Source organism: Mauremys mutica, chromosome 1 (genome assembly GCF_020497125.1).
Source record: "Mauremys mutica isolate MM-2020 ecotype Southern chromosome 1, ASM2049712v1, whole genome shotgun sequence".
In the NCBI taxonomy this organism is placed as follows: Eukaryota; Metazoa; Chordata; order Testudines; family Geoemydidae; genus Mauremys; species Mauremys mutica.
The window spans coordinates 29,452,066-29,471,561 of NC_059072.1; the positions used below are offsets into that span (position 1 = coordinate 29,452,066).

General features: G+C 47.6%; 1 protein-coding gene across 4 annotated transcripts; it reads left to right on the forward strand.

Moving 5' to 3' along the window:
- The first annotated feature begins 20 nt into the window (after window positions 1–20).
- Window positions 21–17,758, forward strand: DUS4L (dihydrouridine synthase 4 like). 4 transcript variants are annotated; one of them, XM_045030267.1, is made up of 8 exons: window positions 21–527; window positions 716–885; window positions 1,009–1,144; window positions 1,436–1,557; window positions 10,057–10,174; window positions 10,735–10,857; window positions 12,057–12,283; window positions 17,186–17,758. In XM_045030267.1, exons 3-8 carry the CDS (start codon window positions 1,035–1,037, stop codon window positions 17,431–17,433), a joined length of 948 nt encoding a protein of 315 aa, XP_044886202.1. In that variant the 5' UTR covers window positions 21–527; window positions 716–885; window positions 1,009–1,034; the 3' UTR covers window positions 17,434–17,758. The 4 variants fall into 4 exon arrangements, with proteins under 4 accessions (XP_044886202.1, XP_044886211.1, XP_044886184.1 ...); XM_045030276.1 differs by having other exon boundaries at window positions 21–325; window positions 464–885; XM_045030249.1 differs by having other exon boundaries at window positions 21–885.
- The last annotated feature ends 1,738 nt before the right edge of the window (window positions 17,759–19,496 follow it).

Genomic DNA, 19,496 nt, shown 5'->3' on the forward strand with positions numbered 1-19,496 from the left:
GCTGGGCCGGGAGGAGCCCGCGGAGGGATGGGGGCAGGAGAGTGGGGCGCAGTATTGGGTGCTGGGGAGAGCGGGCCTGGCATAGCTGGCTCAGCATCGTTCCCTGCGCCATTCAACCCCGTCCTCTGATTGCTCTTCCTTTTCCCGCCCCACTGTCTTCTTCCCGTTTGTCTGTCTCTCCCCCATTCCCTGTCTTTTCCTTCCCTCGCTGAGGATGTCTTGTATACTTCTTCTGTCGTATTCATGGGCATTGGATTTTTCATGACAGTAATTAGAGCTAAAATTGGTAAATCCTCTGTATAGTACAGGGGTTCTCAAACTGGAGGTGAGGACCCCTCAGGGGGTAACGATGAGGTTATTACATGGGGAGTCACGAGCTGTCAGCCACCACCCCAAACCCTGTGTTTCCTCTGGCATTTATAATGATGTTAAATATATAAAAATGTGTTTTTAATTTGTAAAGGGGGTCGCACTCAGAGGCTTGCTATGTGAAAGGAGTCACCAGTACGAAAGTTTGAGAACCACTGGTATAGTATATCTCTCACTTTCTCAATCTCCATAGCATAAACTAATTTTTTTAAGTATCTGAGCATATTCTTTATTGTATTTCTAGGAGATTCAGTTAGCTGAGAATCAAGTACCCATTTCTGTGTTAGTCATGCGTTGTGCAAATGTAACAAAAATATATTTGTAGGTGTATTGCTTTCTGTTGTAGAATGTTAAATATAAGACCTATACGAAGGATATGTTTAAAACAGATGTAATATAATCCATAAACTGCTTCCCACAAACTGAGGACAGCAGGACACTAACTTCTCACCAGGACATAGCCCCAGACCTTGGCGGTGGAACCACCCTCCCCCATTTCCCCATCCTCCTTGTGAAGTTAGTGTAAATTCTATTAACTTTTTTGTTAATTAACTTTGAACAGTTATCCATTGCTGTATGCTATGAGAATTGGGAATAAGTAGTAAGAGTTCTGTTTAAAAATTTGTTTTCTTTTTCCAGATTTTAAATAGTATTGAAACTCTCAAATGATTAGTGACGCCATAGAAACCACACAATGTCAACAAAAGGATCCAGTAGATTTGTTTCATTCCGGGCACTTTGTAAAAGTATGTGCCCCTATGGTCCGATATTCAAAGTAAGTAACAACTCATGTTTAACTATACACTTTCAATGGTTTCTCCATGTAAATATATGTTAAGTATAAAAATAAGTCTGGTCACTTTTTTTAACAGTTTGGAAAACATGCTTCAAAAATGCATGTTTATTTGTTTAAACTTTATCCTGTGGTAATACCTAGACACCCCACTGTATTAGGTGCTGTATGACTGAAAGCACTTACATAATTTAATTTTAAAATCATTTATTTAGGATAACAATGTATGTTTTGGATTGGTTTATTTCAATTCAAATGTCCATCTACTCACAGGTTGGCTTTCAGAACTTTGGTCAGGAAATACAGCTGTGATTTGTGTTATACACCAATGATAATTGCTGCAGATTTTGTCAGATCTGTGAAAGCTAGAGACAGTGAATTCACAACAAGCAAAGGTATTTATTTTGTATGTTCTTGTTTTTCCAAGGATTTTATGCAGTAATTGATCTTAGATAGTAGATTCTCTGTAACTTGAAGTCTTGAAATCATGATTTGAGGGGTGAGGTGCTATGGCCTGCAATATGCAGGATATCAGACTAGATGATCATGACAGTCTCTTCTGGCCTTAAATTCTTTTAATCTAGTTGCCTTTCTGTTTTCCGGTTGTTAACTGAAGGTTGATTATGTCCCCACAGGGTTCACAGGACTTGTCAATACTTGAAATGCTACAGCTTCACAGATGCAGCACTGCAACTGTGCCACTGTAGCACATCAGTGTAGACACTACCTACGCTGATAGGAGGGGTTCTTCCATCAGCATAGGTAATCCCCCGCCTTGAGAGGCAGTAGCTAGATAGAAGAATTCTTCTGTAGACCTGGAACTGTCAACAGATCAGAATGGCTACATCTCTCAGGGTATGGATTTTTGACACCCCTGGAGAAGTAGCTATGCTGATGTAAGTGCCTAGTGTAGACCAGCCTTTAGCACCACTGCTGCTGAGGTACTAAGCCTTGCAGACATAAAGAGCATCAGACCTGAGACTATAGGTATGTCTACAGTATGGGATTATTCCGATTTTACAGAAATCAGTTTTTGGAAACAGATTGTATAAAGTCGAGTGCACGCGGCCACACTAAGCACATTAATTTGGCGGTGTGCGTCCATGTACCGAGGCTAGCGTTGACTTCTGGAGTGTTGCACTGTGGGTAGCTATCCCATAGTTCCCGCAGTCTCCCCCGCCCATTGGAATTCTGCGTTGAGATCCTAATGGGGCCAAAAATTTGTCGCGGGTGGTTATGGGTAAATGTCAGTAAATCCTCCCTCCGTGAAAGCAACGGCAGACAATCATTTTGCACCCTTTTCCCTGGATTGCCTGGGCAGACGCCATAGCACAGCAACCATGGAGCCTGTTCAGCCTTTTTTCCATGTCACCGTATGTCTCCTGGATGCTGCTGACAGATGCGGTACTGCAGTGCTACACAGCAGCATCCCCTTGCCTTATGCAAGTTAGCAAAGACGGTTACCAGACCTACTGTACCGTCTGCTGCTTTGCAAGTTGGCAGTGACGGTTACCAGTCATACTGTACCATCTGCTGCTGTCATGGGTGCTCCTGGCCGGCCTCGGTGAGGTCTGTCGGGGGCTCCTGGACAAAAATGGGAATGACTCCCCAGGTCATTCTCTTCTTTAAGTTTTGTCTAATGGAGAGTCAGTCCTGCCTGGAATATCATGGCAGCTGGAGGCTTCTGCCTCAGGCTGCTCTCCCAGTCAGCAGCACCACGCGGTCATGCCTACCCCCGCCTACCCCTTGCTACCAGGGCTTACGATCAGATACTTGTATTTAGCTGTAACACTCTGAGGAGCTGGTGTTGGTGAAGACACTCCTAAGCCAATGAGAGACAGTACATGCCTCGGCCCGTCCCGCTTCCAGCAGCTCCCATTGGCCTGGAGCAGCGAACCGCGGCCAGTGGGAGCCGCGATCGGCGGAACCTGCAGACGGGGCAGGCTTACAAACCGGCACGGCCTGCCAAGGGCTTTCCCTACACAAGCGGCGTCCCAAGTTTTGGAAACTCTGAATTAGAGGATTAGGTTTGCAGTTTATAATCCCATATTAAGAGTTTTCTTTGGTCTTGTGGTGCTCTTGCGGTATGTGTTTAAAAAAATCAGATATGGATAAAGGAGTGTAATTAAGGTTGGTGCTAGAACCTTTATTTTTTCTAGACTTGCTGAAATTTTAGGTTTTATGAACTATAACTTCCCAGTTTTCTTACTTTAAAAATATATTTAAAATTTAACTGAATTTCGTTACTTCTTAATTGGTTATTAAAATGTCACCATTATAAGAACCCTATTCTGTACAGTTTCTAATGTTTCCTTATATTTTGTGTGTCAGAACATCCAAATATAAGGCAACATAAGAAATGAAGTCTGCATAGATCTTTAAAAAAAAAACAAAAAAAAAAACTTGTCTCTCTTTCTGTCATTGGAGACTATTTTTATTCTGTAAAAAGAGTGGGATTCTAATTTAGAAATAAATGTTTCTGCTAAAAATTATTTTCTTGTGGCAACACACATTGAAAATACTATTGCTATTAGAAATTTATTTTCAGTTATGCAGGAAAGGAAGATATACAAGGGATGGACTTTATCCAGATATAACAAAACATTCATAAGTTTAGAATTCTTGTTTACCATTTTTTTTAAATCTTCTGTTGTTATACTGATTATGTTAAAGACCTGATTATGTTGACTTACTTGAAGAATTAGTAAGGGTGAGTTCTTCTTCGAGTGATTGCTCCTATGCATTCCAGTTAGGTGTGCGCGCTGCGCGTGCACAGCATCTCGGAACTTTTTTACCCTAGCAACACCGGCGGGCCGGCTGGCGCCCCCTGGAGTGGCGCCGCTATGGCGCTAAATCTATACCCCAGCCGGCCCGTCCGCTCCTCAGTTCCTTCTTACCGCCCGTGACGGCCAGTTGGAACTGTGGAGTGCTCTTCGTTCTCCACGATCCCTAGCGTTCACATCTTTCTTGTATATAGTTAGTTTTGTAGTTAGTTTTACAGTTTTAGATAGTTAGTTAGTGTATATAGATAAGGTGAAAGGGGGGTTTTTCCCCTTTTTACCTCACCCAGTGCGGGCTCATGCCCAAGGCACCGGGCTTTAAGCCCTGCGCGGCGTGCCAGAAGCCTATGCCCATCGGAGACCCGCACGACGCCTGTCTCCGTTGCCTGGGCGAAGGGCACAGAACGGACAAGTGTTCGATCTGCTCGACTTTTAAACCGCGGACCCGGAAAGAGCGGGATATCCGCCTGAAGCAGATTTTGATGGAGGCGTCGCTTCAGCCACCGGCACCGTCCGCGCCGGCACCGCGAACTGCCTCGGTGCAGAGCGCACCGGCGGCACCGAGCCGCTCCACCTCCGTGGCACCGCCGACACAGAAAGCGGTTAAGAAGTCTCGGCACCCCTCGCTTTCGCCCGCGAAGAAGCAGAGGCTAGCGAAGGCACTGGCTCAGGCTCGCGTTGAAGACTCGGCGAAAGCTGCTGCGCTCCTGGCGGCCCCCGCGGTGCCCGTGCACAAGCCGTGCACCGGACCCTTGACTCCGGCGCCGCAAGGCCCGTCGAGTCCGGCGCCGCCACGCTCCCCGGTGCCGTCCGAGGTTGAGCCCCGGCTGCCGTCAACGCCGGAGACATTCGCCTCCGCGCGAGAGCTGATCAAGCTCATAGAGGCACCAGGCGTCCGGCCCCCGGCACCGCCGGTGCGGGCTGTCGTGTCGGTGGGGAAGCCGGCTAGAATGACCCGGCCACCGTCCCTGGACAGGCGACATGAATGACGCACCCGGTCCCGGTCCGGCGGCAGATCTCCATCACGTCGGTCGCGATCTCGGCACCGATCGCTGTCGAAACGTCGGTCGCAGTCCCGGTGCCGCTCGTCATCGCGGTACCGGTCGTACTCCCGACGCCGCACGAGGTCCAGGTCGCCATCGCGTCGGCACCGTAGAAGATCGCCGTCCCGGCACCGCTCCCGGCACCGTGACTCGCGAGGGCGTTCACGGCACCGGAGGTCTCAGTCTCGGTCGAGCTCCCGGCACCGGTCGAGCTCCCGGCACCGTGGCGGATGTCACTCCCGGTCGCCTTCCCGGTACCGACCGGAGCAACCTCGCGCTTCTTTGCCATCCGGGGACGGACTGCCCCATTCGGCAGCGCACTCTGCGAGCGCTTCGGCACCGCCATGGCCTTCTCGACCCGAGTCGGTCGCTTCCGGCACGGACGGATACGGACTCCTGCCGCCCACCCCACGGGACCATCCTCAAGGGGCACAACCGTGGGGCTTTTGGGTTCCATGGGCCCAGTACGAGGCCCAGGGGGTGCCTTTTCCACCAAGGCCCCCCGCGTCAGAGCGCAGAGTCCCAGAGGCGACGGTATCCAGACCGGCCCCATCGCCGCCGGCGGCGGATGCTGTAGCATCGGAGTCCCAAGGCCATGCGCAGCCCGCACCCTCCGACGGGCAGGTGGCGGACCCCTCTTCGGAGACGGTCGTCCAGGGGTTGTCCTCCTCGTCCTCGCCTGATGAGGCGGTGGCCGGTGCAGCGACTAAGGAGCCTCCCCCCATTGATGTGAGAGCTCACCAGGACCTCCTTCGTCGTGTGGCGACGGCGATGGCCTTGCCCATAGAGGAGGTACACGAGGACGAGGACCCTATCACCAACGTGGTCGAGGCTGACATGCCGGTGCGCGTTGCACTTCCGTTTGTACGGACGGTGCAGAAGAACGCCAACACCATCTGGCAGACCCCAGCGTCCGTGCCCCCTACAGCCCGTGGTGTTGAGCGAAAGTACTCTGTCCCTCCCACGGGCTATGAATACTTGTATATACATCCGACCCCGGACTCCCTGGTAGTCCAGTCGGTTAATGACAGGGAGCGGCACGGTCAACCGGCTTCGGCGCCCAAGTCAAAGGACGCGAAGCGTATGGACCTGATAGGCCGAAAGGTCTATTCTGCAGGAGGCCTGCAAATGAGGATTGCCAACCAGATGGTCCTCCTCGCCAGGTACGTCTTCGACATCCTGACGTCCCTGGCGAAATTTACCGAGCTCCTGCCGTCAGCCTCCCGACAGGAGTTCACGGCCATGTTGGAGGAGGGAAGGAGGTCGTCCAGATCCTCCATTTCAGCCGCCCTTGACGCTGCGGACTCGGGTGCGAGGACCTTGGCCTCCGGGGTCACAATGAGGCGTATCGCCTGGCTGCAGTCTTCCACCCTGCCGCCGGAGGTCCAATATACGTTACAGGACCTTCCCTTTGATACTAAAGGGCTGTTCTCTGAGAAGACGGATTCTAGGATCCAAACTTTAAAAGACGGCCGTATCGCGATACGCACGTTAGGCATGCATACGCCAGCGACGCAGCGTAGGCCATTCCGTCCACAGCCCTCCCGACCGGCCTACCAGTCCCGGTATCGCCCTTACAACAGCCGAAGTCCGGCCCAAAATTGCCGTCGTCCATCCGGCAACCGCCGCAACCAGGGCCAGGCCGCTTCGAAGGCCCCTCAGGGGGCCAAACAGGCCTTTTGATGGGACGCTCGAGGACGGCCCATCACTCTCCCTACCGGATCCTTCCCCTCTGTTTTACAACCGCCTTTCCCATTTCTTTTCGGCGTGGTCCCAATTAACATCAGACAACTGGGTGCTCCAAACAGTCCAGTCGGGATACCGCCTGCAATTTGTTTCGCCCCCGCCTTCCCACCCACCCTCCCTGTCCCTCTTCAGGGACCCCTCTCACGAGCAAGTCCTCTTACAGGAGGTCCAGACTCTGTTGAGCGTGGGTGCCATAGAAGCAGTGCCTCAGGACAGATGGGGCAGGGGATTCTACTCCCGTTATTTTCTCATCCCCAAGGCGAAAGGCGGGCTGCGTCCTATCCTGGACCTTCGCGAGCTGAACAAGTACCTGCTCAAGCCCAAGTTTCGTATGGTCACCCTGGGGACCATCATTCCCTCTCTGGATCCGGGAGACTGGTTTGCCGCCCTCGACATGAAGGACGCGTACTTCCATGTCGCAATCTATCCTCCCCATCGTCGTTACCTCCGGTTTGTGGTCAGCCACACTCACTACCAGTTCGCCGTCTTGCCGTTCGGACTGTCCACCGCCCCGAGGGTGTTTACCAAATGCATGGCGGTAGTCGCCGCAGCCCTCCAACGTCATCAGATGCACGTTTACCCGTATCTCGACGACTGGCTGGTTCGAGGCCAGTCCCGGCAACTGGTGATGGATCAGATGTCAGAAATCATATCTCTCTTTCATCGGCTCGGTCTTCTCATCAACACAGAGAAGTCCACTTTGATTCCGACACAGCGGCTGGAGTTCATCGGAGCGGTTCTCGACTCCACAGTGGCCAGAGCCTGTCTCCCTCGCGCTCGGCACCAGACGATAGTCTCCATCATCCGGGACCTTGTCGCCTTCCCTACCACAACGGTGCGCTTGTGCCTCCGCCTCCTGGGCCACATGGCTTCGTGCACGGATGTCACCAAGTATGCGCGGCTCCGCCTTCGTCCGTTCCAGTCCTGGCTCGCGTCGGTGTATCGGCCGCATCGAGACCCCATCGACATGGTGGTCACGGTCACCAGGACGACCCTCGAGTCTCTCAACTGGTGGCTCAACCCACAGGTCGTGTGTGCCGGAGTTCCGTTCCACCCTCCTCGCCCGTCCGTCACTCTGACCACGGATGCCTCAGCACTCGGTTGGGGAGCCCACCTGGGCGATCTCCATACGCAGGGCCAGTGGTCGGCGCAGGAGCTCGCCCTCCACATCAATGTTCGCGAGCTGCGCGCCATCCGCCTGGCCTGTCGCACCTTCTGCACCCACCTGCAAGGCCGTTGTGCGACAGTGTTCACGGACAACACCACCGCGATGTTTTACGTGAACAAGCAGGGCGGAGCCCGTTCCTCCCCCCTGTGCAAGGAAGCGATGCTCCTGTGGGACTTCTGCGTCACCCACTCGATTCACCTGGAAGCATCCTTTCTTCCGGGAGTGCAGAACACGCTGGCTGACCATCTCAGCAGGTCGTTCCTCTCCCACGAGTGGTCCCTCCGTCCAGATGTCGCCCACACAATCTTCCGGAGGTGGGGGTTTCCCCACATAGACCTATTCGCCTCAAAGGAGAACAGGAAGTGCCACCTATTTTGCTCGTTCCAGGGTCGCTCACCGGGCTCCCTGTCGGATGCCTTCCTTTACCCCTGGACGGATCACCTCCTCTACGCCTTCCCTCCGTTCCCGCTCGTGCACCGAGTGCTCCTGAAGCTTCGGAGGGACAGAGCTCACGTCATTCTGATCGCGCCGGCCTGGCCGAGGCAGCACTGGTACACCCTGCTGCTCGAGCTCTCCGTTCAAGAACCCATCCCCCTCCCGTGGTGGCCGGACCTCATCACCCAGGACTTCGGCAGACTCCGCCATCCCAACCTGCAGTCCCTCCATCTGACAGCTTGGTACCTGAGTGGCTGACCCACGCGGAGAGAGGCTGTTCGGCAGCAGTTCGACAAGTCCTGCTCGAGAGCAGGAAGCCTTCCACTCGCTCCACTTACCTAGCGAAGTGGAAGAGATTTGCACTCTGGTGTGATCATCGAGGTCTTAATCCATTCCTGGTCCCGGTCCCTACCATCCTGGACTACCTCTGGCACCTTAAGGAGCAAGGTCTGGCGGTCTCCTCCTTGAGAGTCCACCTGGCAGCGGTATCTGCCTTCCTTCCCTCCGTGGAAGGGCGGTCCATCTTCTCGAACCCGATGGTTTCCCGCTTCCTCAAAGGCCTGGACCGCTTGTACCCGCCGGTGCGGCGCCCGGCCCCGACCTGGGATTTGAATCTCGTCTTGGCCAAACTGATGGGTCCTCCATTCGAGCCCTTAGCCACGTGCTCCCTGCTATACCTCTCTTGGAAGACGGCCTTCCTCGTCGCTATTACATCAGCGAGACGAGTCTCTGAGCTTCGCGCTCTAACGGTTGTCCCGTCTTTCATGGGGACAAGGTGCAGCTTCGCCCTCATCCGGCCTTCCTCCCGAAGGTAGTGTCAGCTTTCCATCTCAACCAGGAGATCTTCCTCCCGGTGTTCTACCTGAAGCCACATGCCTCGCCTCGGGAACAGCAGCTGCATCCCTTGACGTCCGCAGAGCGCTCGCTTTCTACATCGAGCGGACTAAGCCCTTCCGGCGTTCGCCCCAGCTGTTCATAGCGGTTGCTGACCGCATAAGGGGAGAGCCGATATCCTCCCAGCGGATTTCCTCCTGGGTCACTGCGTGTATCAGGACCTGCTATGAGCTGGCTCGCGTACCACCAGGCCGCGTCACTGCACACTCGACGAGGGCACATGCCTCGTCTGTTGCCTTCCTGGCCAACGTTCCGATCCAGGACATCTGTAGAGCGGCCACCTGGTCTTCGGTCCACACCTTCGCCTCCCACTACGCGTTGGTGCAGCAGTCTCGAGACGACGCAGCCTTCGGCTCTGCGGTATTACACTCCGCCACATCTCACTCCGACCCCACCGCCTAGGTAAGGCTTGGGAATCACCTAACTGGAATGCATAGGAGCAATCACTCGAAGAAGAAAAGACGGTTACTCACCTGTAGTAACTGTGGTTCTTCGAGATGTGTTGCTCCTATCCATTCCAGACCCGCCCTCCTTCCCCACTGTCGGAGTAGCCGGCAAGAAGGAACTGAGGAGCGGACGGGCCAGCTGGGGTATATATTTAGCGCCATAGCGGCGCCACTCCAGGGGGCGCCAGCCGGCCCGCCGGTGTTGCTAGGGTAAAAAAGTTCCGAGATGCCGTGCACGCGCGGCGCGCACACCTAACTGGAATGGATAGGAGCAACACATCTCGAAGAACAACAGTTACTACAGGTGAGTAACCGTCTTTTTCATATGTAGTATGCGTTGTTCTTGTTATGGTATATTCTAAAGAGCTCTTTCTTTGACTAGGTGATCGCCCACTGATTGTTCAGTTTGCTGCTAATGAAGCACAGGTTTTAGCTGATGCTGCCCGTATCGTCTGTCCTTTTGCAGATGGAATAGATCTAAATTGTGGCTGTCCTCAGAGGTAAAACTTTAAGAAGTTGGAAGAATGTTCCTAATTGTTTCAATCAGTATGAAAATGAAAAAATCACTTCCTAGTTTTCCAAATCCAAAGGAAATAATGATAGATTAATGGTAGTCCTTAAATGTAGAAATTCTGATTTGTCTTCCCGAGAAGATGAAACCTGAGAGGAATCTGTTTATTGGCCCAAATCACCTTGTATCTGAGTGCCTCAAAAATGTTAATTTATTTTTCCTTCTGATGCCCTTTTGGGGGCAAGGGGATGGGTAAAAATGTTATAATTTAGCTGAGTGGAAACAAAATTGGAGAGAGACTAAGTAACTTGTCCAAAGTCACATAGGAAATCTTGTGGCAGAACCAGGAATTGAAGCTACGTCTTCCAAGACCTGAGCCTTAACCATAAGACTATCTTTCACCCATAGCCAGTACTATCTCTGCCTTCCTCCCTGTCCACAAAATAATTCACCAAATGTGTTGAGAAGGAAACTGAAATAGTGCATTATGTTGAAACTGATCTTTTATTGCAAATATACAATACAAACATTGTTCTCTTTAACTTAAAGATGGGCAATGGCGGAAGGTTATGGTGCTTGTTTAATAAATAAACCAGAGCTGGTTCAAGATATGGTGAGACACGTAAGAAATCAAGTAGAGAACCCCAGATTTTCAGTATCTATTAAGATAAGGTAAGTTTAGACCACTACTATGTCTCAAGACAATGAAGCATGTTTATTATTTAATCAAGCAAAACAGAAAATGTGTTGGGTTAATATTACCTTTATAGAAAAAGTGCCGTATGCATGGTCGGTGGAAACTTGCACTCAGCTTTTTGGTAGGTCAACCCTGAGATCTGTAACAACCCTAGCTGGTCAGGATCTGTTTTCTTTCTCATCCAAAATACATTTGGGGACATGTAATCCTACAAAATTGCAGTCAGTGTTTCTCTGGTGCTACATGTTGTCAAGTGTACTTTGGTTTGCAAGTACACACTGATATGCAAAACAACCTAAAAGGCATGCATTTTTAAAAAAACTCAGAATTCAGGAAAGGTAAAATGATCACAAGCTAATTGAATAGTTTTGTATTGTTTATACAACCATATCACCTAGTGCTTTGAACCAAGCTAAGCAAACTTGGGTCAAGTTACCACTTGGATGGGAGCTCTCAAAGGAACATAGAGGGAACAGGAAATGGTGTTGGTAAGTTAGTGATATTCTTCCTTCTATCAGTTTAGAACTATATCTAGTATGGTATTAATGGCATTGTCCAGCTGGAGAAGCTGTCTTTTAGATGAGGCATTAAAAATAGATCCTGACGAATCATGATTGCTTAAAGATTTGTTTACATTCCTTATCAAATTCCTTGTCATTCTGCCTACCTAAATTCCCACTCCAGTTTCAGTTGGAAAAAGATATCCTTCACTTCATTGACTTCTAAAATATTGTGATATGTTGCATTTCAGTGGTGGAGGCAGTGATTCCTGTGTAGGTTTTGTATATCAGCAAAGTTTCTGTTAATAAAGATCTAAAGTTGATTGAGATTTTTCAGAAGGAAAGGTGCTATATAAATGTGAGTTATTTCATGATTGGTACAAAATTACACAAAATTATATATTTTTAAGAGCCTCATGGGTTTCTGGCAATTGTTATAAAGTTTGGACACCCTTTCAATTTTAGTGACGTGATTAAACAGGATAATACTAAATCAAGGGATATTAATTTATTAAAATAATGTGTTATATGATAAAAGATCTGTTCATCTTCCAACAATAATGTTCTTTCTTCATTTGTACAATTCTTGTTTATTCTGCCTTATGATGGGATTTCATGCAGTTCAGATAACTGTTTGATGGTGAGGATAATTATTACATTCCTTGGAATTTTAGAATCCATGATGACCTAAAGAGAACTGTAGATCTCTGCCGAAAAGCTGAAGCCACTGGAGTTTCCTGGATTACAGTTCATGGGAGAAATGTAGAAGAACGACATCAGCCAGTACACTATGATGCAATTAAAATAATTAAACAAAATATGTCTATACCTGTTGTAGCTAATGGAGATGTTAAAACTTTAAAAGATGCCGAGAATATTCATCATATGACGGGGACAGATGGTAAGAACTCAGCATACTTTGGGTATTATTTCAGTAATCTTGCTGGGAAATGTACTTCTTAAAATACACATTTGTCTGTAAGTTGAACTTATATTTGAGTGTTTTGCACTCTTCAAGGAGAGAACTGAGATATGAAGTTGGTTGGTTCTGACAGCTTAAGGATTTATGAGCAGACACACTTAAAAGCTGTTACCAGCACAAAATTCTCTGTTACTCTCACACATTAGGGGCACCCACCTTTACCCTTCTGTGGGCTCAAGACGTAACCCTCTTAATTTAGGCACCCACCCTTACCCTGTTCCTAGGGCTCAGGTGTAACCTTACACTCTAGGGCACCCACCCTTACCCTGTTCCTAAGGCTCAGGCGTAAACTTACACTCTAGGGCACCCACCCTTACCCTGTTCCTAAGGCTCAGGCGTAACCCACTTAATTTAGGCCCTCCACCCTTTCCCAGTTTCTAGGGCTCTAGGCAAAAGGCACCTAACTTTACCCCTCTGAGGGCTCCAGGCTTTACGTCTCTGGGCTCCAGGCTTTACTCCTCCGGGCTCCATGTAAACACCCATTCCCTGTGGACTCAGGGCTTAATCTTTTGTGGGTTTACAGGGTCTTTTACGAGAAAAAGAGCATTACACAGTAATAGCCTATTTAACCTCTATTTATTAACAATCACCAAAACAGAATGCACACGCTACACATACAGTGCTCACCACTCCCAATAAGAGAGATGAACTTTTCTTGATGGCCAGTCAATATCAGGTCATCTGGGGGACTCCAGTTTCTGCACAGTGTCATTGGCATATATTGAGATCTGTCAGCTGTGATCTTGGGGCTGTGTCCTGGAGTCGGTTCCCAAAGAGCTTCCTTTTGGACCACAGTTTATATAGTAAAACTTGAGTCCTGCTTAGCTGTACCTTAACTAATCATTTTACTAAAATATTCCTAACCATCCTAACATTGTAATACAATTATTTAACCAATCATACTCCACCACCTTAATTAATTTACACCTAGCAAAATTAATTATGCAACAGACAAAGAATCAAAGAACCAGACAGAGATCATATAGATAAACAATAGAGAAGTGGGGACCATAAAGACAAAACAATAAAGAAATGAGGATTTCACAACCACAACTATTGATAAAAGCAGCAAAGAATCCTGTGGCACCTTATAGACTAACCGAAGTTTTGCAGCATGAGCTTTCGTGGGTGAATACCCACTTCTTCGGATGCAAGCAATGGAAATTTCCAGGGACAGGTGTGTATATATAAGCAAGCAAGAAGCAAGCTAGAGATAACGAGGTTAGATCAATCAGGGAGGATGGGGCCCTGTTCCAGCAGCTGAGGTGTGAAAACCAAGGGAGGAGAAACTGGTTCTGTAATTGGCAAGCCATTCACAGTCTTTGTTTAGTCCTAAGCTGATGGTGTTAAATTTGCAGATGAACTGGAGCTCAGCAGTTTCTCTTTGAAGTCTGGTCCTAAAGTTTTTTTGTTGTAGGATGGCCACCTTAAAATCTGCTATTGTGTGGCCAGGGAGGTTGAAGTGTTCTCCTACAGGTTTTTGTATATTGCCATTCCTAATGTCTGATTTGTGTCCATTTATCCTTTTCCTTAGAGACTGTCCAGTTTGGCCGATGTACATAGCAGAGGGGCATTGCTGGCATATGATGGCATATATTACCCGACCGCTATGCCTACCTTCATGCCTCCAGCTTCCATCCCGGGCACACCACAAAATCCATTGTCTACAGCCAAGCACTGAGGTACAACCGTATCTGCTCTAACCCCGCAGACAGAGACCAACACCTAGAAAATCTCCACCAAGCATTTTCAAGACTACAGTACCCACACGAGGAAATAAGGAAACAGATCAACAGAGCCAGATGTGTACCCAGAAACCTCCTTCTGCAAGACAAACCCAAGAAAGAAACCAACAGGACTCCACTGGCCATCACATACAGTCCCCAGCTCAAACCCCTCCAACGCATCATCAGGGATCTACAACCCATCCTGGACAATGATCCCACACTTTCACAGGCCTTGGGTGGCAGGCCAGTCCTCGCCCACAGACAACCTGCCAACCTGAAGCATATTCTCACCAACAACTGCACACCGCACCATAGTAACTCTAGCTCAGGAACCAACCCATGCAACAAACCTCGATGCCAACTCTGCCCACATATCTACACCAGCAACACCATCACAGGACCTAACCAGATCAGCCACACCATCACCGGTTCATTCACCTGCACGTCCACCAATGTAATATATGCCATCATATGCCAGCAATGCCCCTCTGCTATGTACATCGGCCAAACTGGACAGTCTCTAAGGAAAAGGATAAATGGACACAAATCAGACATTAGGAATGGCAATATACAAAAACCTGTAGGAGAACACTTCAACCTCCCTGGCCACACAATAGCAGATTTTAAGGTGGCCATCCTACAACAAAAAAACTTTAGGACCAGACTTCAAAGAGAAACTGCTGAGCTCCAGTTCATCTGCAAATTTAACACCATCAGCTTAGGACTAAACAAAGACTGTGAATGGCTTGCCAATTACAGAACCAGTTTCTCCTCCCTTGGTTTTCACACCTCAGCTGCTGGAACAGGGCCCCATCCTCCCTGATTGATCTAACCTCGTTATCTCTAGCTTGCTTCTTGCTTGCTTATATATACACACCTGTCCCTGGAAATTTCCACTGCTTGCATCCGAAGAAGTGGGTATTCACCCACGAAAGCTCATGCTGCAAAACTTCTGTTAGTCTATAAGGTGCCACAGGATTCTTTGCTGCTTCTACAGAACCAGACTAACACGGCTACCCCTCTGATACTTGACAACTATTGATAAGTGGTTTCTTGCCAGACAGAATGCTGTCAAACTAAGTTTTCTTTAACCATCTTAAGATCTGTTTCTTTATCTGGTGATAGTGGGTGCTATTAGGACAGGATCTCCTTAGCCCAATATTACATCGTTTTAATATAATTTAGATGGAATGTGAGGATGTGACTTCCTGCTTCTTCGCTAATGGCTGCTGCTCTCCTAATATGGCTGCTGACAAAGGCTTTACAGTATGGCTACAGGAAAAGGCCTTATCCTTACAAAGCTTTAGAGTACTACTATGCATAACTATGAATAAGTACCTCCAAGGCAAATTGCAAAAGCCCTTTATTTAAATACTGTATCCCACTCCTACATGCAGAGAACCCTCAGACACTCATCATCTTAATATGAATGATTAATGACATTATTCGAGAGCTCCTTCTGTTCCTACAAGGCAGTGGTGGGCAACCTGCAGCCTGTCAGGTTAATCCGCTGGTGGGCTGCAAGACAGTTTCTTTACATTGACTATCTGCAGGCACGGCCGCCCGCAACTCCCAGTGGCCGCGGTTTGCTGTTCCCAGCCAATGGGAGCTGTGCGAAGCGGCGGCCAGCCCGCACTGCTTCCCGCAACTCCCATTGGCCAGGAACGGCGAACCGTGGCCACTGGGAGCTGCAGGCAGCCAGTCAATGTAAACAAATGGTCTCATGACCTGCCAGAAGGTTACCCTGATAGGCCACATGCAGGCTGCAGGTTGCCCACCACTGCTACAAGGGGTGCCTCAGTGGCAGCCATTTTGGCTCTTGCAGGTGAGAGATGGATCTGTGACTGTGGCAAGTAAAGGGAGGAAGGAGGAGTACTGTCCAGCCAGATACTTGCCAAAATTCAGGACAGTCAGTTTCAGCTTTATTGTTTCCTTATACTCCCCAGTCAGTCTGTCTGTGTCATAGAAATGTAGGGCTAGAAGGGACCTCAAGAAGTCATCAAGTCCAGCCGCTAGCCAGGACCAAGTAAACATAGACCAGGGGTCGGCAACCTTTCAGAAGCGGTGTGCCGAGTCTTCATTTATTCACTCTAATTTAAGGTTTTGCGTGCCAGTAATACATTTTAACGTTTTAGAAGGTCTCTATAAGTCTATAATATATAACTAAACTATTGTTGTATGTAAAGTAAATAAGATTTTTAAAATGTTTAAGAAGCTTCATTTAAATTTAAATTAAAATGCAGAGCCCCCCAGACTGGTGGCCAGGACCCGGGCAGCATGAGTGCCACTGAAAATCAGCTGCACCCTTGCCATAAGTTGCCTACCCCTGACATTGACCATCCCTGATAGGTGTTTGTCCCACCTGTTCTTATAAACCTCCAATGATGAGGATTCTACAACCTCCCTTTGAAGCTTATTCCTGTGCTTAACTGCCCTTATAGTTAGAAAGTTTTACCTAAATCTCCATTACTGCAGATTAAGCCCATTACTACTACTTCTGTGGATACAGAAAACAATTGATCCCTGTCCTCTTTATAACAGCCCTTAACAAATTTGCAGTCTTAACAAGTTCCCCCATCAGTCTGCTTTTCTCAAGACTAAATGTCCACAGCTTTCCTAAAGTGTGGTGCCCAGAACTGGACACACTATTTCAGCCGAGGCTTCACCAGCTAGTGCAAGTGTTCTTTAAGTCATTTGAGTTACACAAGGGATGAATTTGTTTCCTCGCTATGGGTCAATCAGTAGTAAATTTTGCTCAAAAAAACAGAATCAGCCTATGTTTAGCTAATAAAAACAAAATATTACTGAAGGAACTGGGAAGAAAAGTTCCCATTCTGTGTATGCTGTGTTTTCTTTCAAATCCTCTATCATGAAGTGCCATTAAGCTGGGTAGACCGGACCTCTAAATATCACAGGTAATCTTGGATTTGGACTGTTAAACAGAGTTTCCATATCGACTTTCCAGCTTCTACTGCTCTCTAGTTAGCTATTCACAAGTATTAGATACTGTGGTGATGGGTGCTATATAAAACGCTCAGGTAAACATAAAAAAGTTAAATTGTATATTAACACTTCTCAAATTTTCCATTTGAAGGTGTAATGGTTGCTAGGGGGCTCTTAGCCAATCCAGCCATGTTTGCAGGATATGAAGAGACACCTTTGAAGTGCATCCAGGACTGGGTTGACATTGCTCTTGAACATGGGACTCCTTTTACGTGCTTTCATCATCATTTAATGTACATGATGGAACGGATAACTTCAAAACAGGAAAAAAGGGTTTTTAATGTTTTATCAAGCACCTCAGCAGTTCTGGACTACCTTAATGACCACTATGGGGTGTAATAGGTTTTTAAGTATTTTAATCATGTTAATATTGCATTTTATATTTTAGAGTTGCAGGTACTTTGTTATAGTGGTAGGTTTCCCCATGCTTATATTTATTAGTCAAAATCACAGTGCATTGAAAGATCTCATGCAGTGTAACATTACTGGACATTTCTGAACTGATCATATTATATTTTTATATTAACATTATTTTCAACTCAGGAAATATTCATGACTTGAAAATAGCTTTTATATATGTATGGTAATGCATTGCCATACACAGGAATGTGATGCTGTAAGCAAAGTGTCTTATGAGAAAATAAATTATATATGCAGTACCAAAGTGCTTTCAAAGATCATTCCCAATGCTGCTACCCTTACTCATTGAGTAGAAGGGCCACAGGAACAGGCTCAAATGATATTAAACAGAATTATATTGAATTGTTCCCTTAATTGAGAAAAGCTCAACTGAGAAGCCCAGCTAGTATTTATCTAAAGTGAAAATTCAGTATTTATGTTTGGTTTTAATTATGTGGGCCCCTAAATCAAAGAAGAGAAAGGCTTCATGACACTGCCCCTCTTTAGGTTTAGGTGTCCCATTTGCTGCTCTGAAGGCCTGAAATCCCTTAAACTGACGTTGAACTTAGAGTTCCAGATTTTCCTAGCCAAGTGGAAGAAAATTAATATATTAAATTTTAGTTTTCCACTCCATTAATTTTCAAGTGAAAGCTCTGTCTGCTTAATGTTAAGTGATACTATAAGTCCAGAATGAAATTGTTTTGGTAACTAAGGTCTCAAATCAGACCTTGAATCAGTGCTTGAAATTAAGCATGCGCTTGTTTTGTCCCCTTCACTTCAAAATAGGACTTCACTTGTGCGCTTGAAGTTATATACGTGTTTAGGTACCTTGCAGACTTGGGGCACAAAACGTAAAAAGATTTTTTCAACATGCACTATGTACAGTATATGTTCCTAAGATCAAGTGGGTGAGGTGATATCTTTTATTGGACCAACTTCTGTTGGTGAGAGGTAAGATTCTGAGTTTACACAGAGCTCTTCTTCAAGACTGGGAAAGGCACTCAGGCCAGGTCTCCTCTACAGACCTATCTCAATCCATATCCCTGAGCAACATAGTTCTATCAACCTAACCTGCTGTGTAGACTGCGCTATGTCAGCAGGAGAGCTTCTCCCATTGACATAGCTACCACGTCTCAAGGAGATGGATTAACTACAAAACTCTCCCATTGGCTTAGGAGTGTCGTCACCAACACCAGCTCCTCAGAGTGTTACAGCTAAATACAAGGTGGAACAGCTAAGGAGTTAACACATCTTGCAAGAGACCACTGAAGGTGAATTGGGTAGGTATCACCTCTACAATCATAGGATAAAAGAGATGTTAGTAGGTTCCAGACTTTTGTAATGAGCCATAGATTCAGTGTCTTTCTTAAGTACAGTAACTGCTCACTTAAAGTCATCTCGGTTAACATGTTTCATTGTTATGTTGCTTATCAATTAGAGAACATTCTCGTTTAAAGTTGCACAATGCTCCCTTATAACTTTGTTTGGCAGCTGCCTGCTTTATCCACTGCTTGCAGAAAGAGCAGCCCTTTGGAGCTGGCTGGTGGGGGCTTGGAACCAGGGTGGACTAGCAGCCCTCCCTATCAGCTCCCCGCTCCCCTAAGTTCCTGTGCGGCAGCTTCCCAGCAGGCTATCAATTGCCAGCAGTTCAGTTGTCCCTCCCGCCACTGCCATATGCTGCTCCTGTCCTCTGCCTTGGAGATGCTCCTGGAGCCTCCTGCAGGGTGTGTCCCTCTGGCTCTGTCTGCCATGCTGTCTCCCCTCCCTCCATTTGTGCTGCCTTGTAGAGTGTGAGGCTACATTAACAAAAATGTGTTAACCCTTGAGGGCTCAGCCAAGTACTAGTTCATCATTTAGCAGTAAGGCATTCCCTGGGAAATATCCCACCCTCTGACTTCACCACCTCAACCAAGCTTCACAATCATTGCTGTGTACAGTATTAAATTGTTTAAAACTTATACTGTATGTGTGTGTATGTATGTATGTATATATATATATATTTT

What these genes read in the sequence shown, in the direction of transcription:
- DUS4L (XM_045030249.1), top strand. Translation starts at nt 1,035, where the DNA reads ATGATTAGTGACGCCATAGAAACCACACAATGTCAACAAAAGGATCCA. An exon ending in TGAATTCACAACAAGCAAAG is followed by an intron (nt 1,558 to 10,056) that starts GTATTTATTTTG and finishes TTCTTTGACTAG; the next exon opens with GTGATCGCCCACTGATTGTT. An exon ending in TCATATGACGGGGACAGATG is followed by an intron (nt 12,284 to 17,185) that starts GTAAGAACTCAG and finishes TTCCATTTGAAG; the next exon opens with GTGTAATGGTTGCTAGGGGG.